The sequence below is a fragment of the Triturus cristatus genome, chromosome 4_2, assembly GCF_964204655.1.
Source record: "Triturus cristatus chromosome 4_2, aTriCri1.1, whole genome shotgun sequence".
Classification (NCBI taxonomy): Eukaryota; Metazoa; Chordata; class Amphibia; order Caudata; family Salamandridae; genus Triturus; species Triturus cristatus.
Genome location: NC_140586.1, coordinates 48,570,352 through 48,589,935, shown reverse-complemented (window position 1 = coordinate 48,589,935; position 19,584 = coordinate 48,570,352). Strand labels below are relative to the sequence as shown.

At 52.4% G+C, this 19,584-nt stretch overlaps 1 protein-coding gene across 7 annotated transcripts in view; it reads left to right on the top strand.

Annotated features, from left to right (window-relative positions):
- The window catches only part of KMT2D (lysine methyltransferase 2D), a 1,389,531-nt gene that overhangs the window by 1,230,521 nt on the left and 139,426 nt on the right, over positions 1-19,584 (top strand). For 6 of the 7 annotated variants that reach the window (XM_085600422.1, XM_085600421.1, XM_085600420.1 and 3 more), the window contains 2 exons: positions 18,324-18,481; positions 18,793-18,925. In XM_085600422.1, coding sequence (XP_085456548.1) covers positions 18,324-18,481; positions 18,793-18,925 — 291 coding nt within the window. The remainder of the gene's footprint in view (positions 1-18,323; positions 18,482-18,792; positions 18,926-19,584) is intronic. The other variant, XM_085600419.1, reaches the window with a different exon arrangement.

Here is a 19,584-nt window from a genome sequence, read left to right as displayed (position 1 = left end):
TAGGCGTCGTCTGCGACTCCGTCGTCGGCGTCGTGCGCCGGGATGATGTCGTCGGAGTACTTAGACGCCGCCCTCGCGCGCTGATGTCAGTTCTTCTTTTTTCCGCGCCATACAGCGCCGATCCGGGAAGAAGCATACCATTTTAGTCATTTTTTGACTACATTTTTTTGACTCTTTTGGTCACTCTGTCGACTCGACTCTGGTGCCTGTAGGATGCCTGATTTCAAACCCTGTGACTCCTGTCACCGACTGATGTCGGTTACGGACCACCACCACCGGTGCCTCTACTGCCTTGGGGCCAACCACGTTTCCGAGTCGTGCCTCGACTGCCGGGCCCTGACTTTGAAGGCTAGGCGGGAGTGTTCCCGTAAGCTACTGGAGTTCCGGCAGTCTGCTCCACGCCGTTCACGGTCCCGGTCGAGGAGGAGGTCGAGGGACCGGTCGCGGAGCCGCAGTCACCACCACCACTCGTCTGGTCCGAAGTCTTCGGGTAAGTCGAAGCACAGTAAGAAGTCCAAGAGGCGACATTGCTCTTCGGACTCCCCTCGCCGGTCGCGCGACTCTGCTGAGGGTTCGGGTGGTTCCACCTGCGTGGCTCCGTTGGAGCCGCAGGAGTCGCGTCCGTCCCCATACCCGCCGGTCCCTGGGACCGACGCGACTCCGGCGGTGATCAGTGCTTTCCTCTCAGCCATGAGGGACCTTGCTCCGCCGTCGACGCCTGTCGGCGTGACTTAGGGGCCCGCGGGCTTGACTGGGGGGCCTAGCGAGCATCCGGCCCCGGCGCCGACTCCGGTCCCGACGCCGCAGGTCCCCGCAGGATCCAGGCCTGGATCCCTGTCGGCGCCGGTCGACCTCACGACCCCTCCGCCGGCGCAGACTCCGGCACCGCCTTCGGACGACGCCGTTACCCGGTTTAGTCCCGGTCAGGGCACGGCGTCGGAGCGGCGCCTCCCGGCGCCGCGTCGGACGCCGATGGGTGGCAATTTTATCTTCTGCCCGGCTCCGATTATTCCACCTATATACCAGGAATCGGATGACGGTGACGACAGGAGGGGTCTGAAGACTCTCTGGTCCAGCAGGGCCAGTTATCACAGGACTGGGCAGATGAGTTGGGGGATGCCAGTGGTTTTGATACCTCCCCTGACACTGGCTTCATCTCTCCTCCGACCGTGGCTTCGGAGGAAGGTGCTGCTTTTTCTGTGGTGCTGCGCAAGGCAGCCGAAGCCCTTGGGCTAGAGATGCCTGCTGTGGCTGTGAGGGCTAACCTCCTCACTGAGGCGCTCCAACCGACAGCAAGCTCCTCGGAGCCTCTGCTGCAGTTTAATGAAGCACTACTGGACGTTCTCAAGGGCACCTGGTCCAAGCCCTCCACAGTACCTCCTGTGGACCGGAACGTATCCCGGCGCCACCGCCCTGCACCGGGCGACCTCCAGCTTTCTGTCCCTCCACCCCACGCCTGAGAGTCTGGTTATCCAGGCCTCGACTTCCCAGACCTCCTTCCCGTCCGCTCCCCCGGATCGGGAATCCAAGAGACTTGAGCGGTTTGGTAAGTAACTGTTCTCCTCCCTTTGTTTGGGACTGCGGTCTGTTAACACCGCTTATCTGAAAGAAACACCTTAGTTAGATTCCTCACCTTAGAATATCCCCAGGCGTCAGACTGGATCCGGAAGATTTTTCGTCAGCAATACCCCTTGCGCGTTGCTAGGCGTCTGCGGCTCCGCGTCCGTCGTCGGCGTCGTTGTGCGCCGGAATGACGTCGTCGGAGTACTTAGACGCCACCCTCGCGCGCTGACGTCAGTTCTTCTTTTTTCCGCGCCAGTAAGCGTAGATCCGGGAGAGCTACCCCTTTAGTCAATTTTTGACTAACTTTTTGATCCTGTCAATCGACTCCGGTGCCGGTAGGATGCCTGGTTTTAAAGCCTGTGCTGACTGTAACCGCCTGATGTCGGTTACGGACCATCACCGCCGGTGCCTGTACTGCTTGGGCCTCGACCACGACGCGGAGTCGTGCTCGGACTGTAAGGCCCTGACCTCGAAGGCTAGACGGGAGCGGTCCCGTAAGCTTCTCGAGATTCGCCACTCGGCTCCGCGCGCCTCTCGATCCCGGTCCAGGAGGAGGTCCAAGGATCGGTCGCGGAGCCGCAGCCGACGTCACCATCGGTCGTAAGTCTTCGGGTAAGTCGAAGCATTCCAAGAAGTCCAAGAGGCGACATCGCTCTTCGGACTCCCCTCGCCGGTCGCGCGACTCGGCCGAGGGTCAGGGTGGTTCCACCCCGCGGCTCCGGCGGAGCCGCAGGCGCCGCGCCCGTCCCCATACCCTCCGGTCCCTGGGACTAACGCGACGCCGGCGGAAGTCAGTGCCTTCCTCTCGGCCATGAGGAACCTGGCTCCGCCGTCGGCGCCCGCTGGTGCGCCTTTGGGCCCCGCGGACCCGACTGGGCTGCCTTGCCTGGCGGTGGCTCCGGCCCCGGCGCCGTTGACAGCTCCGTGGGACCCGTTCTCGAGTCCCCGTCGACGCCGGTCGACCTCGTCACGCCTCCTCCGCTGGCGTCGACACCGGTACCACCCCCGACGTCGACTCCGCTCGACGTCGAGCCCCGGTTCAGTCCCACTCCGGGCCCGGCGCCGGTCCGACGTCGATGGACGCCGAGATCGGCGCCGCTAGAGACACATTATGTCTACCGCCCGGCTCCGTTACTTTCTCCTCTATACCAGGAGTCGGATGATGGGGACAACTGGGAGGGATCCGAGGATCCTATGGCCGCTCAGGCCCAACTGTCCCAGGACTGGGCAGATGAACTGGGGGAGGCCAGTGGCCTGGATACCTCTCCAGACACTGGATTAGTCTCTCCTCCGACTGTGGCTTCGGAGGAGGGCGCTGCTTTCTCCGTGGTGCTGCGCAAGGCGGCCGCAGCCCTTGGGCTCGAGCTGCCTGCCGTGGCTGTGAGGACTAACGTCCTTACTGAGGTGCTTCAGTCTGCAGCAAGCTCCACTGAGCCTCTGCTGCAATTCAATGAGGCCCTCATTGACGTTCTGCAGGGCACCTGGTCCAAGCCCTCCACAGTTCCTCCTGTGGACAGGAACGTCGCCAGGCGCCACCGCCCTGCTCCGGGCGACCCCAGTTTCCTGTCCCAACACCCTACCCCTGAGAGCCTGGTTATCCAGGCCTCCACCTCCCAATCCTCTTTCCCGACCGCCCCGCCGGACCGGGATTCCAAGAGGCTAGAACAGTTCGACAAGAAGCTGTTCTCTTCCCTTAGTTTGGGCCTGCGGTCTTTAAACACCGCTTGTCTCTTGGACCGTTATTCCCACTCTCTGTGGGATACGGTGGAGGACGTGCTGCCCCTGTGTCCGGAGGAGGCCCGGACACGACTTACCCAGGCTCTGGCCGATGGGAGGGATGCAGCACGACATGCAATCCGATGTGGGCTTGACACCACGGACTCGCTGGGTAGGGCCATTTCTACCACAGTGGCGCTTAGACGTCACGCCTGGCTGCGGTCCACGTCATTTTCGGGTGATGTCCAGAGCACTCTCATGGACATGCCCTTTGATGGCACTCGCCTGTTTGGCGAGAAGGCGGACAGTGCGCTGAACCGCTTTAAGGACTCCCCGCGGTCGCAATCTTCCGCCTTTCGCCGCTTTCGTGGCCAAGGAAGGGGTGCCTCCTCACGTGCGCCTAGCCACCAGCCGCAGAACCAACCTGCGCGCGGTCGCGGACGTGGTTTCCGCCGTGGCGGTTCTGGAGGACGACGAGGTCAGCCCACATCCACCCCGGCAGCATCTGCCTCAAAGCCTTCCTAGTCCGAGCTTTCAGGCCCATTCCACGCCAGTGGGCGGCAGAGTTCGCCATCACCTGCTCCACTGGCGGTCCATCACATCGGACAGGTGGGTGCTGCAAATCGTCCGAAGGGGCTACTCCCTCCCCTTCGAGACGACCCCTCCAGCCATGCCACCTCAGCACCACCGTATCTCGGGGGATCATTTGAATCTTCTCCACGAGGAAGTTTCGGCCCTCTTGGCCAAGGGGGCCGTCGAGCGCGTTCCGAGTCCAGAAGTAGGTCGTGGTTGTTATTCCCACTACTTTCTGGTTCCCAAGAAGGGCAAAGGGGGCCTACGCCCTATCTTGGACCTCCGGAACGTCAATGCCTTCCTTCGAAAGGAAAGGTTCAAGATGTTGACTTTGGCTCAGGTTCTAGCTGCCCTAGACCCCGGAGACTGGATGGTAGCGTTGGACTTGCAGGACGCATATTTCCACATCCCCGTCCTGCCGGCCCACCGGCGTTACCTGCGGTTCACGGTGGGCCAAGAGCACTTTCAGTTTACCGTGCTCCCCTTCGGCCTCACCAGTGCCCCTCGGGTGTTCACGAAAGTGATGGCAGTGGTCGCAGCTCATCTGCGCAGATCAGGGGTTCCAGTCTCCCCTATCTCGACGACTGGTTGTTGAAGGCGGGCTCGCCCCAGGCAGTCGTCTCCCACCTCCAGACTACGGCGGATCTCCTGCATTTGCTGGGGTTTTCCATCAACGTGCCGAAGTCACACCTGAGTCCCTCTCAGAAGCTCCTCTTCATCGGAGCGGTTCTCGATTCGGCGCAGTTCCGGGTCCATCCACCGGAACAGCGGGTCCGGGATATACAGGCCCTGATTCCCATCTTTCGGCCTCTATCCTGGGTTTCGGTCAGGCTAGTGTTGCGGCTTCTGGGGCTGATGGCCTCCTGCATCCTACTAGTGCATCACGCCAGGCGGCGCATGCGGGCTCTGCAGTGGGACTGAAGTTTCAGTGGGCCCAGCATCACGGCAACCTGTCCGACCATGTCTTGATCTCGGAGGGCACTGCACAGCAGTTGCAGTGGTGGCTCACGGACCGCGATTGGGTCAAGGGCAAGAGCCTCTCCCTTCCCCAACCACAGCATGTCGTAGTGACGGATGCGTCCCTCCTGGGATGGGGTGGCCATATGGGAGAGGCGGAGATCAGAGGCCTCTGGTCTCCGGCGGAGTCTCGTCTCCACATCAACCTGTTGGAGTTGAGAGCGATCCGACTTGCACTGAAAGCCTTCCTTCCCTCTGTCAGGGGAAGTGTCGTGCAGGTGTTCACGGACAACACCACCGCCATGTGGTATTGCAACAAACAGGGCGGGGTGGGGTCGTGGACCCTTTGTCAGGAGGCTCTGCGCCTCTGGACATGGCTGGAACACCAGGGCGTCACCCTGGTGGTTCAACATCTGGCGGGCTCTCTGAACGCCAGAGCAGACGAACTCAGCCGCCGGTGCATGATGGATCACGAATGGCGTCTGAACTCCGAAGTGGCGCAAGGTCTCTTTCAGCAGTGGGGAGAGCCTTGGTTAGATCTATTCGCCACCGAAGCGAACGCGCAATGTCAGCAGTTCTGCGCGTTATTTCCAAGGCGGCACTCGCTCGGCGACGCTTTTCGTCACGAGTGGAGTTGCGGTCTGTTGTACGCCTTTCCGCCTATACCACTTCTGCCCAGAGTGCTGAAGAAGATCAGGCACGACCGGGCCCAAGTCATCTTGGTGGCTCCGGATTGGGCACGAAGGTACTGGTATCCCGAGCTACTCAGTATGTTGACCGATCCTCCGATACGTCTGCCCCTTCGGGAGGATCTTCTGTCGCAGCAGCAGGGGACGGTCCTCCACCCGAACCTGTCCAGCCTCCACCTCCATGCGTGGAGATTGAGCGGCGGCAGTTGATGCCATTTGACTTGCCTCCTGAAGTCTGTGATATCATTCTGGCAGCCAGGCGTCCCTCCACAAAGACGGTATACGCCTGCCGGTGGAACAAATTTGTGGCATGGTGCACAGCAAAGGCTGTGGATCCCCTTTCCGCCCCTCTTTCTGAGGTTCTCCTCTTTCTTCTTTCTTTGGCCCGACAGGGCTCTGCCCTGGGCACCCTGAAAGGTTATCTTGCTGCCATCTCTGCCTTCTTACGGCTTCCTGATCAGCCTTCTCTTTTCAAGTCCCCTGTAGTTACACGCTTTCTAAAAGGCATTACTCACACGTTCCCTCCTGTCCCTTTTGTAATGCCTCAGTGGGACTTGAATCTTGTCTTGACATTCCTGATGTGCGCTCCCTTCGAGCCTCTTCACAATTGTCCTCTTCGTCTTCTGACTCTTAAGACTGCTTTTCTGGTAGCCATCACCTCGGCTAGACGGGTGAGTGAGCTCCAGGCTTTATCTTCAAAGCCTCCTTTTCTGTCTGTTCATCCGGACAAGGTGGTCCTTCGGCCTCGTCCCTCCTTTCTTCCGAAAGTGGTGACTCCATTTCATCTTGGGCAGTCTGTCACCTTGCCCACCTTCTTTCCGCCTCCGCATCCTTCCAAAGAGGAAGAGAGGCTCCACCGTCTGGACCCAAAACGTGCGCTCTCCTTTTATCTGGACCGCACAAAGCAGTTCCGAGTGGACGACCAACTTTTTGTTGGATACGTGGGTGCTAAGAAGGGGAAAGCGGTGCACAAACGGACCATCTCTCGGTGGGTCGTTTTGTGCATCAAAATTTGTTACTCCTTGGCAAAAAAGGACCCTCCTGTTGGGCTGCGCGCCCACTCCACTCGGCCACAGCGGCTACTACTGCTTTGGGACGGGGTGTCCCTTTGCAGGACATCTGTCAGGTGGCGACGTGGGCTTCGCTACACACGTTTGCCAGGCATTATTGCCTTGACAGCCAAGTCCGGAGGATGGCTTCTTTGGCCGTTCTGTCCTCCAGGACTTTCTGGTGTGATCTTGGTTCGCAGACCCACCACCGGGGATGGTATTGCTTGGGTATCTATTCTAAGGTGAGGAATCTAACTAACGTGTTTCTTTCAGATGAACAAGTTGCTTACCTTCGGTAACGATGTATCTGTAAGAAACATTAGTTAGTTAGATTCCTCACCGACCCACCCATCCTCCCCGTTCTGCGAACTGACATCTAGGGTTAAGGTTATCCTTTTCAGGCCCCTAGATTTTATTTTTGGTACCAGTGTCGGTCTTTGCATGGCTCTGCGTTCCTGGCGCCGAAAGCTATATACAAGAACTGACGTCAGCGCGCGAGGGCGGCGTCTAAGTACTCCGACGACGTCATTCCGGCGCACAACGCCGACGACGGACGCGGAGCCGCAGACGACGCCTAGCGACGCGCAAGGGGTATTGCTGACGAAAAATCTTCCGGATCCAGTCTGACGCCTGGGGATATTCTAAGGTGAGGAATCTAACTAACTAATGTTTCTTACAGATACATCGTTACCGAAGGTAAGTAACTTGTTCGTCTCTTGGACCGTTACTCCCACTCCCTGTGGGATACGGTGGGGACGTGCTGCCCCTGTGTCCGGAGGAGGCTCGGACACGGCTCGCCCAGGCTCTTGCCGAGGGGCGGGATGCAGCGCGACACACCATCAGATGTGGACTTGACACTACGGACTCGCTAGGTAGGGCGATGTCGACCACAGTGGCGCTCCGCCACCACGCCTGGCTGCGGTCCACTAGTTTTTCGGGGGATGTCCAGAGCACCCTCATGGGCATGCCCTTCGATGGCAGTCGCCCTTTTGGCGACAAGGTGGATAGTGCGCTGGTGCGCTTTAAGGACTCCCGGGCTACGGCCAAGTCCTTGGACCTCTCGGCCCGCGCCCGCAATCTTCCGCTTTTCGCCCCTTTCGTGGCTAAGGAAGGGGCGCCCCCTCACGTCCGCCTAGCCACAGGCCACAGACTCACCCTCCACACGGACGTGGATTCCGCCGAGGCGGTGCCGGTCAGTCCACATCTACCCTGGCAGCATCCGCCTCAAAGCCCTCCTAGTCCGTGCTTTCAGGCCCATTCAACACCAGTGGGGGGCAGACTTCGCCATCACCTGCTCCACTGGCGTTCCATCACATCGGACAGGTGGGTGCTGCAAATCGTCCGAAGGGGCTACTCCCTCCCCTTCGAGGCGACCCCTCCAGCCATGCCATCGCAGTACCACCACATGTCAGGGAATCACTTGAAACTTCTACAGGAGGAAGTTACGGCCCTCTTGGCCAAGGAGGCCATCGAGCGCGTTCCTGGTCCAGAAGTAGGTCGCGGTTGTTATTCCCACTACTTTCCGGTTCCCAAGAAGGGCAAAGGGGGCCTACGCCCTATCTTGGACCTCAGGAGCGTCAACGCCTTCGTCCAGAAGGAGAAGTTCAAGATGCTCACCTTAGCTCAGGTTCTGGCTGCCGTAGACCCTGGAGACTGGGTGGTAGCGTTCGACTTGCAGGACGCTTATTTCCACATCCCCGTCCTGCCGGCCCACCGGTGTTACCTGCGGTTCACGTTGGGCCAGGAGCATTTTCAGTTTACCGTGCTCCCCTTCGGCCTCACCAGTGCCCCTCGGGTGTTCACGAAAGTGATGGCGGTGGTCGCAGCTCATCTGCGCAGATTGGGGGTTCCAGTCTTCCCCTATCTCGACGACTGGTTGTTGAAGGCGGGCTCGCCCTAAGCAGTCGTCTCCCACCTCCAGACTACGGCCGACCTCCTGCATTTGCTGGGGTTTTCCATCAATGTGCCGAAGTCGCATCTGAGTCCCTCCCAGAAGCTCCTCTCTATCGGAGCGGTTCTGGACTCGGCGCAGTTCCGGGCCTATCCTCCTGAACAGCGGGTCCGGGATATTCAGGCTCTGATTCCCATCTTTCGGCCTCTATCCCGGGTTTCGGTCAGGTTGGTGCTGCGGCTTCTGGGTCTGATGGCATCCTGCTGGTGCAACACGCCAGATGGCGAATGCGGGCTCTGCAGTGGGACCTGAAGTTTCAGTGGGCTCAGCATCGGGGCAACCTGTCTGACCACGTCCTGATCTCGGAGGGCACTGCGAGACAGTTGCCGTGGTGTCTCACGGACCGCGATTGGGTCAGCGGCAGATCCCTACCCCAACCGGAGCACGTAGTGGTGACGGAAGCATCCCTCCTGGGATGGGGGGCCACATGGGAGAGGCGGAGATCAGAGACCTCTGGTCTCCGGCGGAGTCCCGACTCCATATCAACCTTCTGGAGCTGAGGGCGATCCGACTTGCACTGAAGGCATTCCTTCCCTCTGTCCGGGGAAGTGTGGTGCAGGTGTTCACGGACAACACCACCGCCATGTGGTACTGCAACAAACAGGGCGGGGTGGGGTCGTGGACCCTTTATCAGGAGGCTCTGCGCCTCTGGACATGGCTGGAACATCAGGGCATCACCCTGGTGGTTCAACATCTGGCGCGCTCTCTGAACGCCAGAGCAGACTAACTCAGCCGCCGGTGCATGATGGATCACGAATGGCGTCTACACTCGGACGTGGCTCAAGGCCTCTTTCTGCAGTGGGGAGAGCCTTGGTTAGATCTATTCGCCACCGAAGAGAACGCGCAATGTCAGCAGTTCTGCGCGGTGGAGTTTCCAAGGCGGCACTCGCTCGGGGACGCCTTTCGTCGCGAGTGGAGTTGCGGTCTGTTGTACGCCTTTCCGCCTATACCACTTCTGCCCAGAGTGCTGAAGAAGATCAGGCGCGACCGGGCCCAAGTCATCTTAGTGGCTCCGGATTGGGCACGAAGGTACTGGTATCCTGAGCTACTCAGTCTGTCAATCGATCCCCTGATGCGACTGCCTCTTCAGGGGGACCTTCTGTCGCAGCAGCAGGGGACGGTCCTCCACCCGAACCTGTCCAGTCTCCAACTCCATGCGTGGAGATTGAGCGGCGACAGGTGAGGCCATTTGACTTGCCTCCTGAAGTCTGTGAAGTGATTCTGGCAGCCAGGCGTCCCTCCAAAAAACGGTATATGCCTGCAGGTGGAACAAATTTGTGGCATGGTGCACAGCAAAGGCTGTGGATCCCCTTTTCGCCCCTCTTGCTGAGGAGGTTCTCTTTCTTCTTTCTTTGGCCCAGCAGGGCTCTGCTCTGGGCACCCTAAAAGGTTCTCTCTCTGCTATTTCTGCTTACTTACGACTTCCTGATCAGCCTTCTCTTTTCAAATTCCCTGTTGTTTCTCGCTTCTTGAAGGTCATTACTCACATGTTTCCTCCTGTCTCTTTCGTAATGCCTCAGTGGGATTTGAATCTGGTCTTGACGTTTCTGATGTGCGCTCCCTTTGAGCCACTTCATAATTGTCCCCTTCGTCTCTTGAAGCTTAAGACTGCTTTCCTGGTTGCCATCACCTCTGCTAGAAGGGTGAGTGAGCTCCAGGCTCTCTCTTCTCAGCCTCCTTTTCTTTCTGTCCATCCGGACAAAGTTGTTCTCAGAACTCGCCCTTCCTTTCTCCCTGAGGTGGTAACTGCCTTTCACATCGGGCAGTCTGTTACGTTGCCCACCTTCTTTCCGCACCCTTCGAAAGAGGAAGCGAGGCTCCACCGTCTGGACCCAAAACGGGCGCTGTCCTTTTATTTGGACCGCACCAAGCAGTTCCGGGTGGACGACCAACTCTGTTGGCTACGTGAGCGCTAAGAAGGGACAGGCGGTACACAAGCGGACCATCTCTCGGTGTGTCGTTTTGTGTATCAAAGCCTGTTACTCCTTGGCTAAAAAGGAGCCTCCTTTAGGGCTGAGGGCCCATTCCACTCGGGCCACTGCGGCGACTACTGCCCTGGGCCGGGGAGTTCCCTTGCAGGACATCTGTCAGGCGGCAACTTGGGCCTCACTGCACACGTTTGCTAAACATTATTGCCTAGACAGCAAAGTCCGGAGAGACGGTTTCTTTGGCCGTTCTGTTCTCCAGGACTTTCTGGTGTGATCTTGGTTCACAGACCCACCACCAGGGTTGGTATTGCTGGGGTATCTATTCTAAGGTGAGGAATCTAACTAACGTGTTTCTTTCAGATGAACAAGTTACTTACCTTCGGTAACGATATATCTGTAAGAAGCATTAGTTAGTTAGATTGCTCACCGACCCACCCATCCTCCCCGTTCTGCGAACTGATATCTAGGGTTGAGGTCATCCCTTTCAGGGCCCTAGAATTTTTTGGCACCAGTGTCGATCTCCTGCATGGCTCTGCGTTCCTGGCGCGGAAAGCTATGTACAAGAACTGACGTCAGCGCGCAAGGGCGGCGTCTAAGTACTCCGTCATCCCGGCGCCCGACGACGGACGTGGAGCCGTAGACGACGCCTAGCGACGCGCAAGGGTATTGCTGACGAAAAATCTTCCGGATCCAGCCTGACGTCTGGGGATATTCTAAGGTGAGGAATCTAACTAACTAATGTTTCTTACAGATATATAGTTACCGAAGGTAAGTAACTTGTTCGTCAGGTCCCTTTGGATTCTCATGTGTTGTCTAATGCTCGCAAGAGAGCAAACTCGCAGAGTACATGCAACCCCCCCCCCCCCCCCCCCCCCCCCCCCTCCTGATAAGAACTACAAACTAATAGACGCATCTGGTAAACGTATTGCGTCACAGGCTGCAAATCATTGCCAATGCCCAAGCTTTATTGGCCAGGTACGACAGGGCTCACTATGACGAGCTTGAAAAGCTCATGGAACACCTTCCTGACCAGTACAAACAAAAGGCCAACGACCTTATACAAGAGGGAAATTGATTACAAACACCTCAATTAAATGTGCGCTCGACGCGACTGATGTCGCATTGCGCACCATTAACACTAGCGTTTTGTTGCACGGGCATGGTTGGCTCTGGATTCAAACAGGAGGTACAATCTGCTATTTTAAACCAGCCCTTTGATCAAGAGCATCTTTTCAGGCCCTCAGTTGACGCATCTTTAGAAAAGATGAAAAAAGACACAGAAACTGCTAAGTCCATGGGGGCCTTACAATTCCCTTCCCCTAGAGGCTCTATTCGCCGCCCCTTCTACAGAGCTGGCTCGAAAACCATCGGCTCAGAACATCCCTCTTCGTCCTGTAAGCGCCCCACTCAAACGTCCTCCAAAGGATACTTCGCGGAGGCTTCAGAAGCAACAAAGGTAAGGGAAGAGGTCGTGGCAACAATAACCGCACCTCCCCTACCACCAAACAGTGACCTCCCTGCACTTCCTCCCGATCATCCCACTCCTGTCAGATGACGTCTCTCACTGTTCCTACCTGTCTGAAATCGAATCACAACAGACAAGTGGGTGACCGATTATCCAGTTTGGTTACTACCTGGAACTCACTTTACCCCCACAACCATTCCTCCCAGACAACGTTCATTGTCCTCCGAACATCTAACACTTCTCAAACAAGAGGTTCTCTCTCTATTACAAAAACATGCAATAGAACCAGTTCCCTTGCCTCACCAAGGCATGGGGGTTTACTCCCTCTATTTCCTAACTCCAAAAAAGGACGGATCTCTCATGCCCATATTGGACCTCAGACCGCTAAACCTCTACATTCAGTCAGATCACTTCCACATGGTCACTCTCCAACAGGTACTCCCACTACTACAACAGGGCGACTTTCTCTCCACTCTGGATTTAAAGCACGCCCACTTTCATATTCCCATTCACCCCGCTCACAGGAAATATCTCAGGTTCGTGGTAGATGGTCAACACTACCAATTCAAGGTCGTCCCCTTCGGGGTAACTACAGCACCCTGAGCCTTCACCAAGTGCCTCGCAGTAGTAGCGCCCCACTTAAGAATACAGCACATTCATGTCTTCCCTTATGTGAACAACTGGCTCATTAAACCAAGGTCACACAGCAGCTGTGTGCAACACACACACACACACAAAACAATCCAACTGCTTCACGACTTGGGATTCATGGTAAACCTCTCCAAATCCCATCTCCAACCGTCCAGCGTACAACAGTATCTAGGGGCTACAATAGACACTTCAAAAGCTCTAGCATACCCTAACCCAGTCAGGATAAGCACCATACAAGCTCTAATAGCAAAATGTCAGCCTCAACACTCACTACCAGCGCGAGTGTTCATGCAGCTAATCAGCATGATGGCCTCTTGCATTCTCATCGTCCCGTATGCACGACTCCAATGCGTCCCTTACAGGAGTGTTTGCCATGTCAGTGGAACCAGGCTCAAGGTTTGTTAACAGATGTGGTGTTGGTAGACGACCGCACCCATCGCTCTCTGCAGTGGTGGAACACAAAACTATTCCAAAGGGCAGCCGTTCCTCGACCCGCTTCCACAGAGAGTGTTAACAGCAGACGCATTGCTCATCTGCTGGGGAGATCATCTTCAAACCCATACCATTCAGGGCATATGGACCCCTGAACAAAAACAATTCCACATAAATTGCCTCGAAATGTTGGCAATCTTCCTAGCGTTGAAATCTTTTCAACTCCACCTAGTAAACAAAGCTGTCCTAGTCCGTACAGACAACATGACAGCAATGTATTAACATACAAAAACAGGGGGGACACACTCTCTGCAGCTTTCACACCTAGCTCAAAGCATATGGAGATGAGCTATTGCTCAAAACATACATCTCCTTGCAGAACACCTCCCAGGAGTACACAATCAAATTGCGGATCTACTCAGTCGCCAAACACAGCAGATCCACAAATTGGAACTTCATCCTCAAGTTCTACTTCCATTCTTTCAAATGTGGGGCCACCCAGAAATAGACCTGTTCGCCATACACTAAAGTTCAAAATGCCCAAGCTTCGCATCCAGGTATCCACACCCATTGTCCAAAGGCAATGCGCTATGGATGAACTGGTCAGGCAAATTGGCTTACGCTTTTCCGCCTCTCCCACTCATTCCACTAGTGGTTCAGAAACTCAAACAGCAGTCCCTCACAATGATCCTTATTGCTCCAACATGGGTCCGACAGCCATGGTTCACAACTCTCCTAGAACTATCAGCAGTTCCTCATCAAAAGCTACGCCTCTCACCCAAGCTTCTCACTCAGAACCATGGAGAGATAAGGCATCCAGATCCCAGTTACCTCAACCTTGCGATCTGGCACCTGAAGTCTTAGAGTTTGGCTACCTTAATCTCCCGCCAGACTGCATGAACATCATTAAAGAGGCTAGATGTCCTACCACTAAAGCCTGCTAAGCCACAAAGTGGAAAAGATTTGTAATTTACTGTACAAATAACAAAATTAACCCACTAGATGCTTCTATTCAAGATGTTACCTTTTGCATCTACAACAATGTAACCTAGCGTATACATCCATTAGACTACATCTCGCGGCAATAGCAGCCTATCTCCAAAACAGACACTTGTCTTTGTTTAGGGTACCAGCTATCAAGGCGTTTATAGAAGATCTTAAAAGAATAATTCCACCTAGAGTTCCACCCTCTCCAGTATGGAACCTAAATGTGGTACTTACCAGGCTCATGGGTCCCCCATTTGAACCTATGCATAAATGCGACTTAAAATTTCTCACCTGGAAAGTAGCTTTCCTGGTTGCGATCACCTCTCTCAGAAGAGTTAGTGAACTCCAGGCGTTAACCATACAAGAACCGTTTCTACAAATCCATCATAACAAAGTGGTTCTTAGGACTAACCCAACATTTCTACCTAAAGTAGTCTCTGCTTTCCATCTTAACCAGTCTGTAGAACTCCCAGTGTTTTTTACCCTCTACCAGACTCAGTAGCAGAACGGGCTCTAAACACACACGACGTTAAAAGAGCAATATTTTGCTACATTGAAAGAACAAAATCCTTTAGAAAGACTAAACACTTTTTGTGGCTTTCTCCCCACCTCTTAAAGGCAATCCTATCTCAAAAACAGGGATTGCAAGGTGGATGGTTAAATGCATCCAAATATGCTATGCTAAAGCCAAACGCACCTTAACCATTCCCCCTAGGGCTCACTCCACATGTAAACTTAGGGCATCTATGGCATTCTTAGGGAACATTCCCCTAGATGACATCTGTAAAGCAGCAACTTGGTCCCCACCACACACGTTCACAATACACTATTGTGTAGACGGGCAAGCAAAACAACAAGCTAGCGTGGGCCAGGATGTATTCAGAACACTTTTTCAAACCACTGCAACAGATACAGGTAGCCACCGCTAAGAGGATAACTGCTGTATAGTCTATATGCACAAGTATACGATCTATAGCTCATATGCCTCAAACAGAAAATGCTACTTACCAGTATGCATCTGTTCTTGGCATGTAGAGGTGCAGATTTGTATACGCCCACCCGCCTCCCAGGATACCTTTATCTGTTCCAGTACTATCTTACTTCGATACATTACACATGGGCATCCTTTTCTATTTCTTACTAACTCCATCATGACCCTATATGGCAAAACAATCTGGAGATGGAGTCGATGCCCATGCGCACTATCGTCTTAAGTAGTCACCTACCTCGTGACTACAAAAGACTTCTTCCAAGACAAAAACAAAGTGCAAACATCCGAGCCCAACACCAGATGGTGATCTATGCACAAGTATACGAATCTACAGCTCTACATGCCAAGAACTGATGCATACTGGTAAATAGCATTTTCCTTTCCTCCATAGGATAACATTGACTGTTTTTCAATGAAACGTTTTGAAGTGTGGAGTTGGAAAACTTGAGAAATCCTTTAAAAATTGTACTAAATAACCAAAACACTTTTACTCACCCGTTTACAGGAAATGTCCCAGTGCAGTATCCAGGTATACTGCACTGTGTAAGAAAAGTAATCTTAAAAGTAACGTACCTGTAATTTTGCTAAAAATCCTATACAAAGTATATGTACTGTATTCTGAAAAGCATTGCATTATCAGTAGCACTACTGTAATCAAATCAAACTACATTTACAATTGGAATCCATACTGTGTTACAACTGTATATTTACTGCAAAGTATTTATCACTTACCTGTGCCAGGAAATAAAATAACAAGAAGAATAGTTTTATACAAAAACAATTGGTCTGAAGATCTGTCTTTGAGTGTGTGAGTTCATTTGCTGACTGAGTGTGTACAACAAATGCTTAACACTGTCCTCTGATAAAGCCTTACTGCTCGACCACACTACCACAAATAGAGAGTGAGGTTCTATCTACTTTACCTCTGCCTACCTTTTGGGTTCCACTGGACTCTGTACACACTATAACTCACTTTGGTATAGTATATACAGATCCAGCTTCCTACACAAGTTGCAAAGAGAACACACGTACGCTAACTTTGCCAAGCTAAGGAAGGTTATACACTTCTTTAGTTAGGGTGGAGCACAGCACACACAGAACTTTCACTCAATCCCTCATCACCAGCAAGCTAGACTACAGCAATCGCTGGAATCAATGGTCAACTGACCAGAGGACTCCAGACCATCCGAAAATCAGCACATGTAAAAGAGCTCCACTGGCTCCAAGTCCACAAACAAGCACTCGTCATACTCTTCATGAACACATACAAAGCCTTACACATCTAGCCCCACATACCTCAACAACTGCATAAACGTCGACAAACCTACCCAGCACCTCCACTCAGCTGAACTCCTTGCACACGCTGCCCTTATATGCAAAACCATGTCCGCAGTCATGACTTCTCCTAAAGCCTAAAACAATCTTCCCCGTCACATCAGAGCCTCCTCTACTTGAATTCCTCAATAAACTGAAGACCTGGCTCTTCACCTAGTCCGGACACTGGCTCCTGCTTCAGCTCCAGGATTTCCTCACTTAAGTCAACTGTCGCCTTTGTGCATTATCCAAGTGTCCACTGGTCAACAGTTGTAGGCCCAAAATTAAATGTAGCTCAGGACTCGAAAAATCAAAAAAATTGTTACTAGCCGGTCTAGTAACTTAACATACCCGACCTAACTGTAATGCACTTGACCTCGGTGAGCAAATGTGACAAGTTAACAAGATTTAAATGCATTTTTATTGCTCATTCACTTTGTGAGCAATAAAGATACCTTTAAATCTTGCTATCTTGTCACATTTGCTCTGCTTTCAGAGACAGCTCAAAAGTCAGTTTCTTCCTACTCACCAGAAAGGGTGAGTAGCACCTAAAAATAGCTTGCCCTAATTAAATATGGCTCGCATATGCGAGCAGATTTTTCGAGCCATGTAGCTACCAGGACACTAAACTACTTGTATCCCTATTGAAGCTGTAGGCTAAGGGCAGAATCAGTCTTCTTTCAGGCACAGTCCATTGCTTCCAGTCTTCACGTAGCTCTTCTGGGGGGACCCCAAGTTACTTTTTGCTGGATGATGACGGATTCTTCTGTCCTTGCCTTACAACAACTAGTGCTGTACCCACTTTACCAAGGTCTCAATATCTTCCTTTTGGTGACTCTTCGAGCCCTCAGAGCTCCTAGGACACACGAGCACAGATGGCAGTTGCCCCAGCTTTTGATGCATGTGACTTCTGGTTAGATTTTTCTTCCACTGAAGTCCTTTTTCTTGTTTTTGTCCCTGTGACCTGTACTGACACTTTAAGGATTGCTTCTAGTCTTTAGCTCCAAGTGGCAGTAGTTCAGCCTCATACTCTTCCACAGACAGCAGGACCTCCATCCTATAGTCTGTGGCAAGTCCAGCTGTGTACTGAAGTGCTGTGGTTGTGCCTGCTTTTATTATGATTTACGATGTGGCAGTTTGAATTTTCAATTACTTATTTCATATATTTGATCTAGTCCATTGTACTTTTTTTTCCAAAATGCTAATTTACCAGCACCCTTTTTCCAATTTCATAAATTGTACCTTGCTGCTTCCTCAGGGCACAAACGTCTCAATAACATTTGTGCTATTCAGCAAGTGATTTGGCAATTGGATCAGAGATGCACTCCAATTAACATTTATATTTGACGTCATACTTATAACTTGAAGTTCCTTAGTTAGTATTGATTAAAATGGTTTAACGTTATGAAGTATAAATGGTGAAGCCAGTGCTCTAGTTATATTAGAGCAGTTGTAAGGTAGCCATTATTCAAATTTCAGATTGGCAGCAGTGATTGATGGCAATCCTCTAGGCTGCTTCTGACAATAATTCCCACCAACCAACCGGCCATCTTTTTCAGTAGTTCCTGTTGTCTTATAGTAATATATTGGCAATCTATCTGGGAAAACCTGTTTTGGATATCTTTAAAAATGGCAGGACCTGTGTGCTAGCATCCAGAGCTCTAATTCCTCCTGGAGGTACCAGAGAAAGGAGTGACATCCACAAGCAAACTGACTCCACCGGTTTCCCTCCTGTGGACATGATAGGCACTCTGGCTGGAATCTGTTTCGACGGCCATCCAGCGATGAGCTGCAGAATTCTTTGCATAGTTACTGAAGAGTTGGTTTTTCTCCAAACTTATGTGATCATAACTCCCAACCACCCCAAATGTAACCTCTTCCAGAAAAGCTAGGCATGCAAGACATTGTAGAAACTTATCATGTTCACTAAAAGTGCACCATGCAAAAAGGAGATGCTATCATGATTAGTGCATATTGTGAGTCTGACGAAATCAAGAGGGTGTGCTTTTTGTTAAGTGCACTGACTAAATCTTGTGTATTGCTGGATTTTGTTCTAGCATTTCCAGAAAAGAATCCTTTTGATCATATGGATGTTTTCCCAGAGCATGCAGAGAAAGTGGTGTTGGCCGCAACAGCGGGGCAAGGAGTCTCATGGGAGAAAGGCACGGGAAGTGAAGTATCTGTTATGCTTACTGTATCCACTGCAGCAGCCAAGGTAGGTGTGAAGTGAAATGGATCAGGTGATTTTGACACAATACCTTTAGTATTACTATGGCCATATTGCGTTATGTATTTAACTTACAAAATGTAGCTTCTGTGGTTGTAGGTTCAGCTCATGCTGGCCTACAGAGGAGCTTTTTGGATACTGTGTGTAAAAGGGGACCTTTATCCTTGCTATTGTAAGACAGCTCATGGAACTAGTTACACTTTACACCATTTCTGATTTGTGTTTATCCACCTTTTCCTTGATGTTCTTTTTAATTATCTTCCTTTATCTTTCTTCTGAACTTACTTCTTACGTTGTAGAACTTGAACGGAGTGATGGCTGCTGTAGCAGGGCTTCTGAGCATCAAAATCCCCAATTCATATGTTTTTCCTGAAGGCTCTGTACGGAACCAAATTGAAATAAAGAAGCCTGTGCCTGAATCTGTAGGCGATGGTGAGTACCAGGGCCACTTTCAAATCCCCAAGTTCATAGCATGTGGTCTGTAGATGCAAATGATTTCTCTACACCTGTCATTTATTGTTGGGCATGCACGTTTGTTAGTTGTTTTCGAATCACAAGGGCTATTGTAAATGCACCCTTAGTCCACAATGCGGCAAGACAAAAATGTAATCTCAGATTGTTCTTATCCGCCATCTGGTTCAGACACTTGAGTACCTGCTCCTCTGCCCTCCCTGGTTTATAGGGACCTTTGGTGACTGCAGTCAGAAATTCGACACCAGTTACACAAACATTTCTGCAGATAGATACCAGCGGACGTGACCTTATATTCCAATGGCGGAACATCTTCACCAGACCGCGACCGAGCGGGCTCTCCTTGAATCTGGTGTCAGGTCAGCTTCTTTGAGAAATCGGGTCGTATTTCGAGACTGACTGCAGAGGTATTTTGGTGTGAACATCCTTCCTGTTTTCCCCTAAGTGCAATGCCAAGTATCCCTTTTCAGACTAGCATAGGCTGTGCAACTTGTAGCTGTCCCTAGAGTACAACAAGCTGACCTGCTCAGCATGAGTTTTGATGCAAAGAGACTATCCATCACATACTTGATTGGCACTGGGCCCCCCATAAAATGCAGCAGCAGGAGTCTGGACCTGTT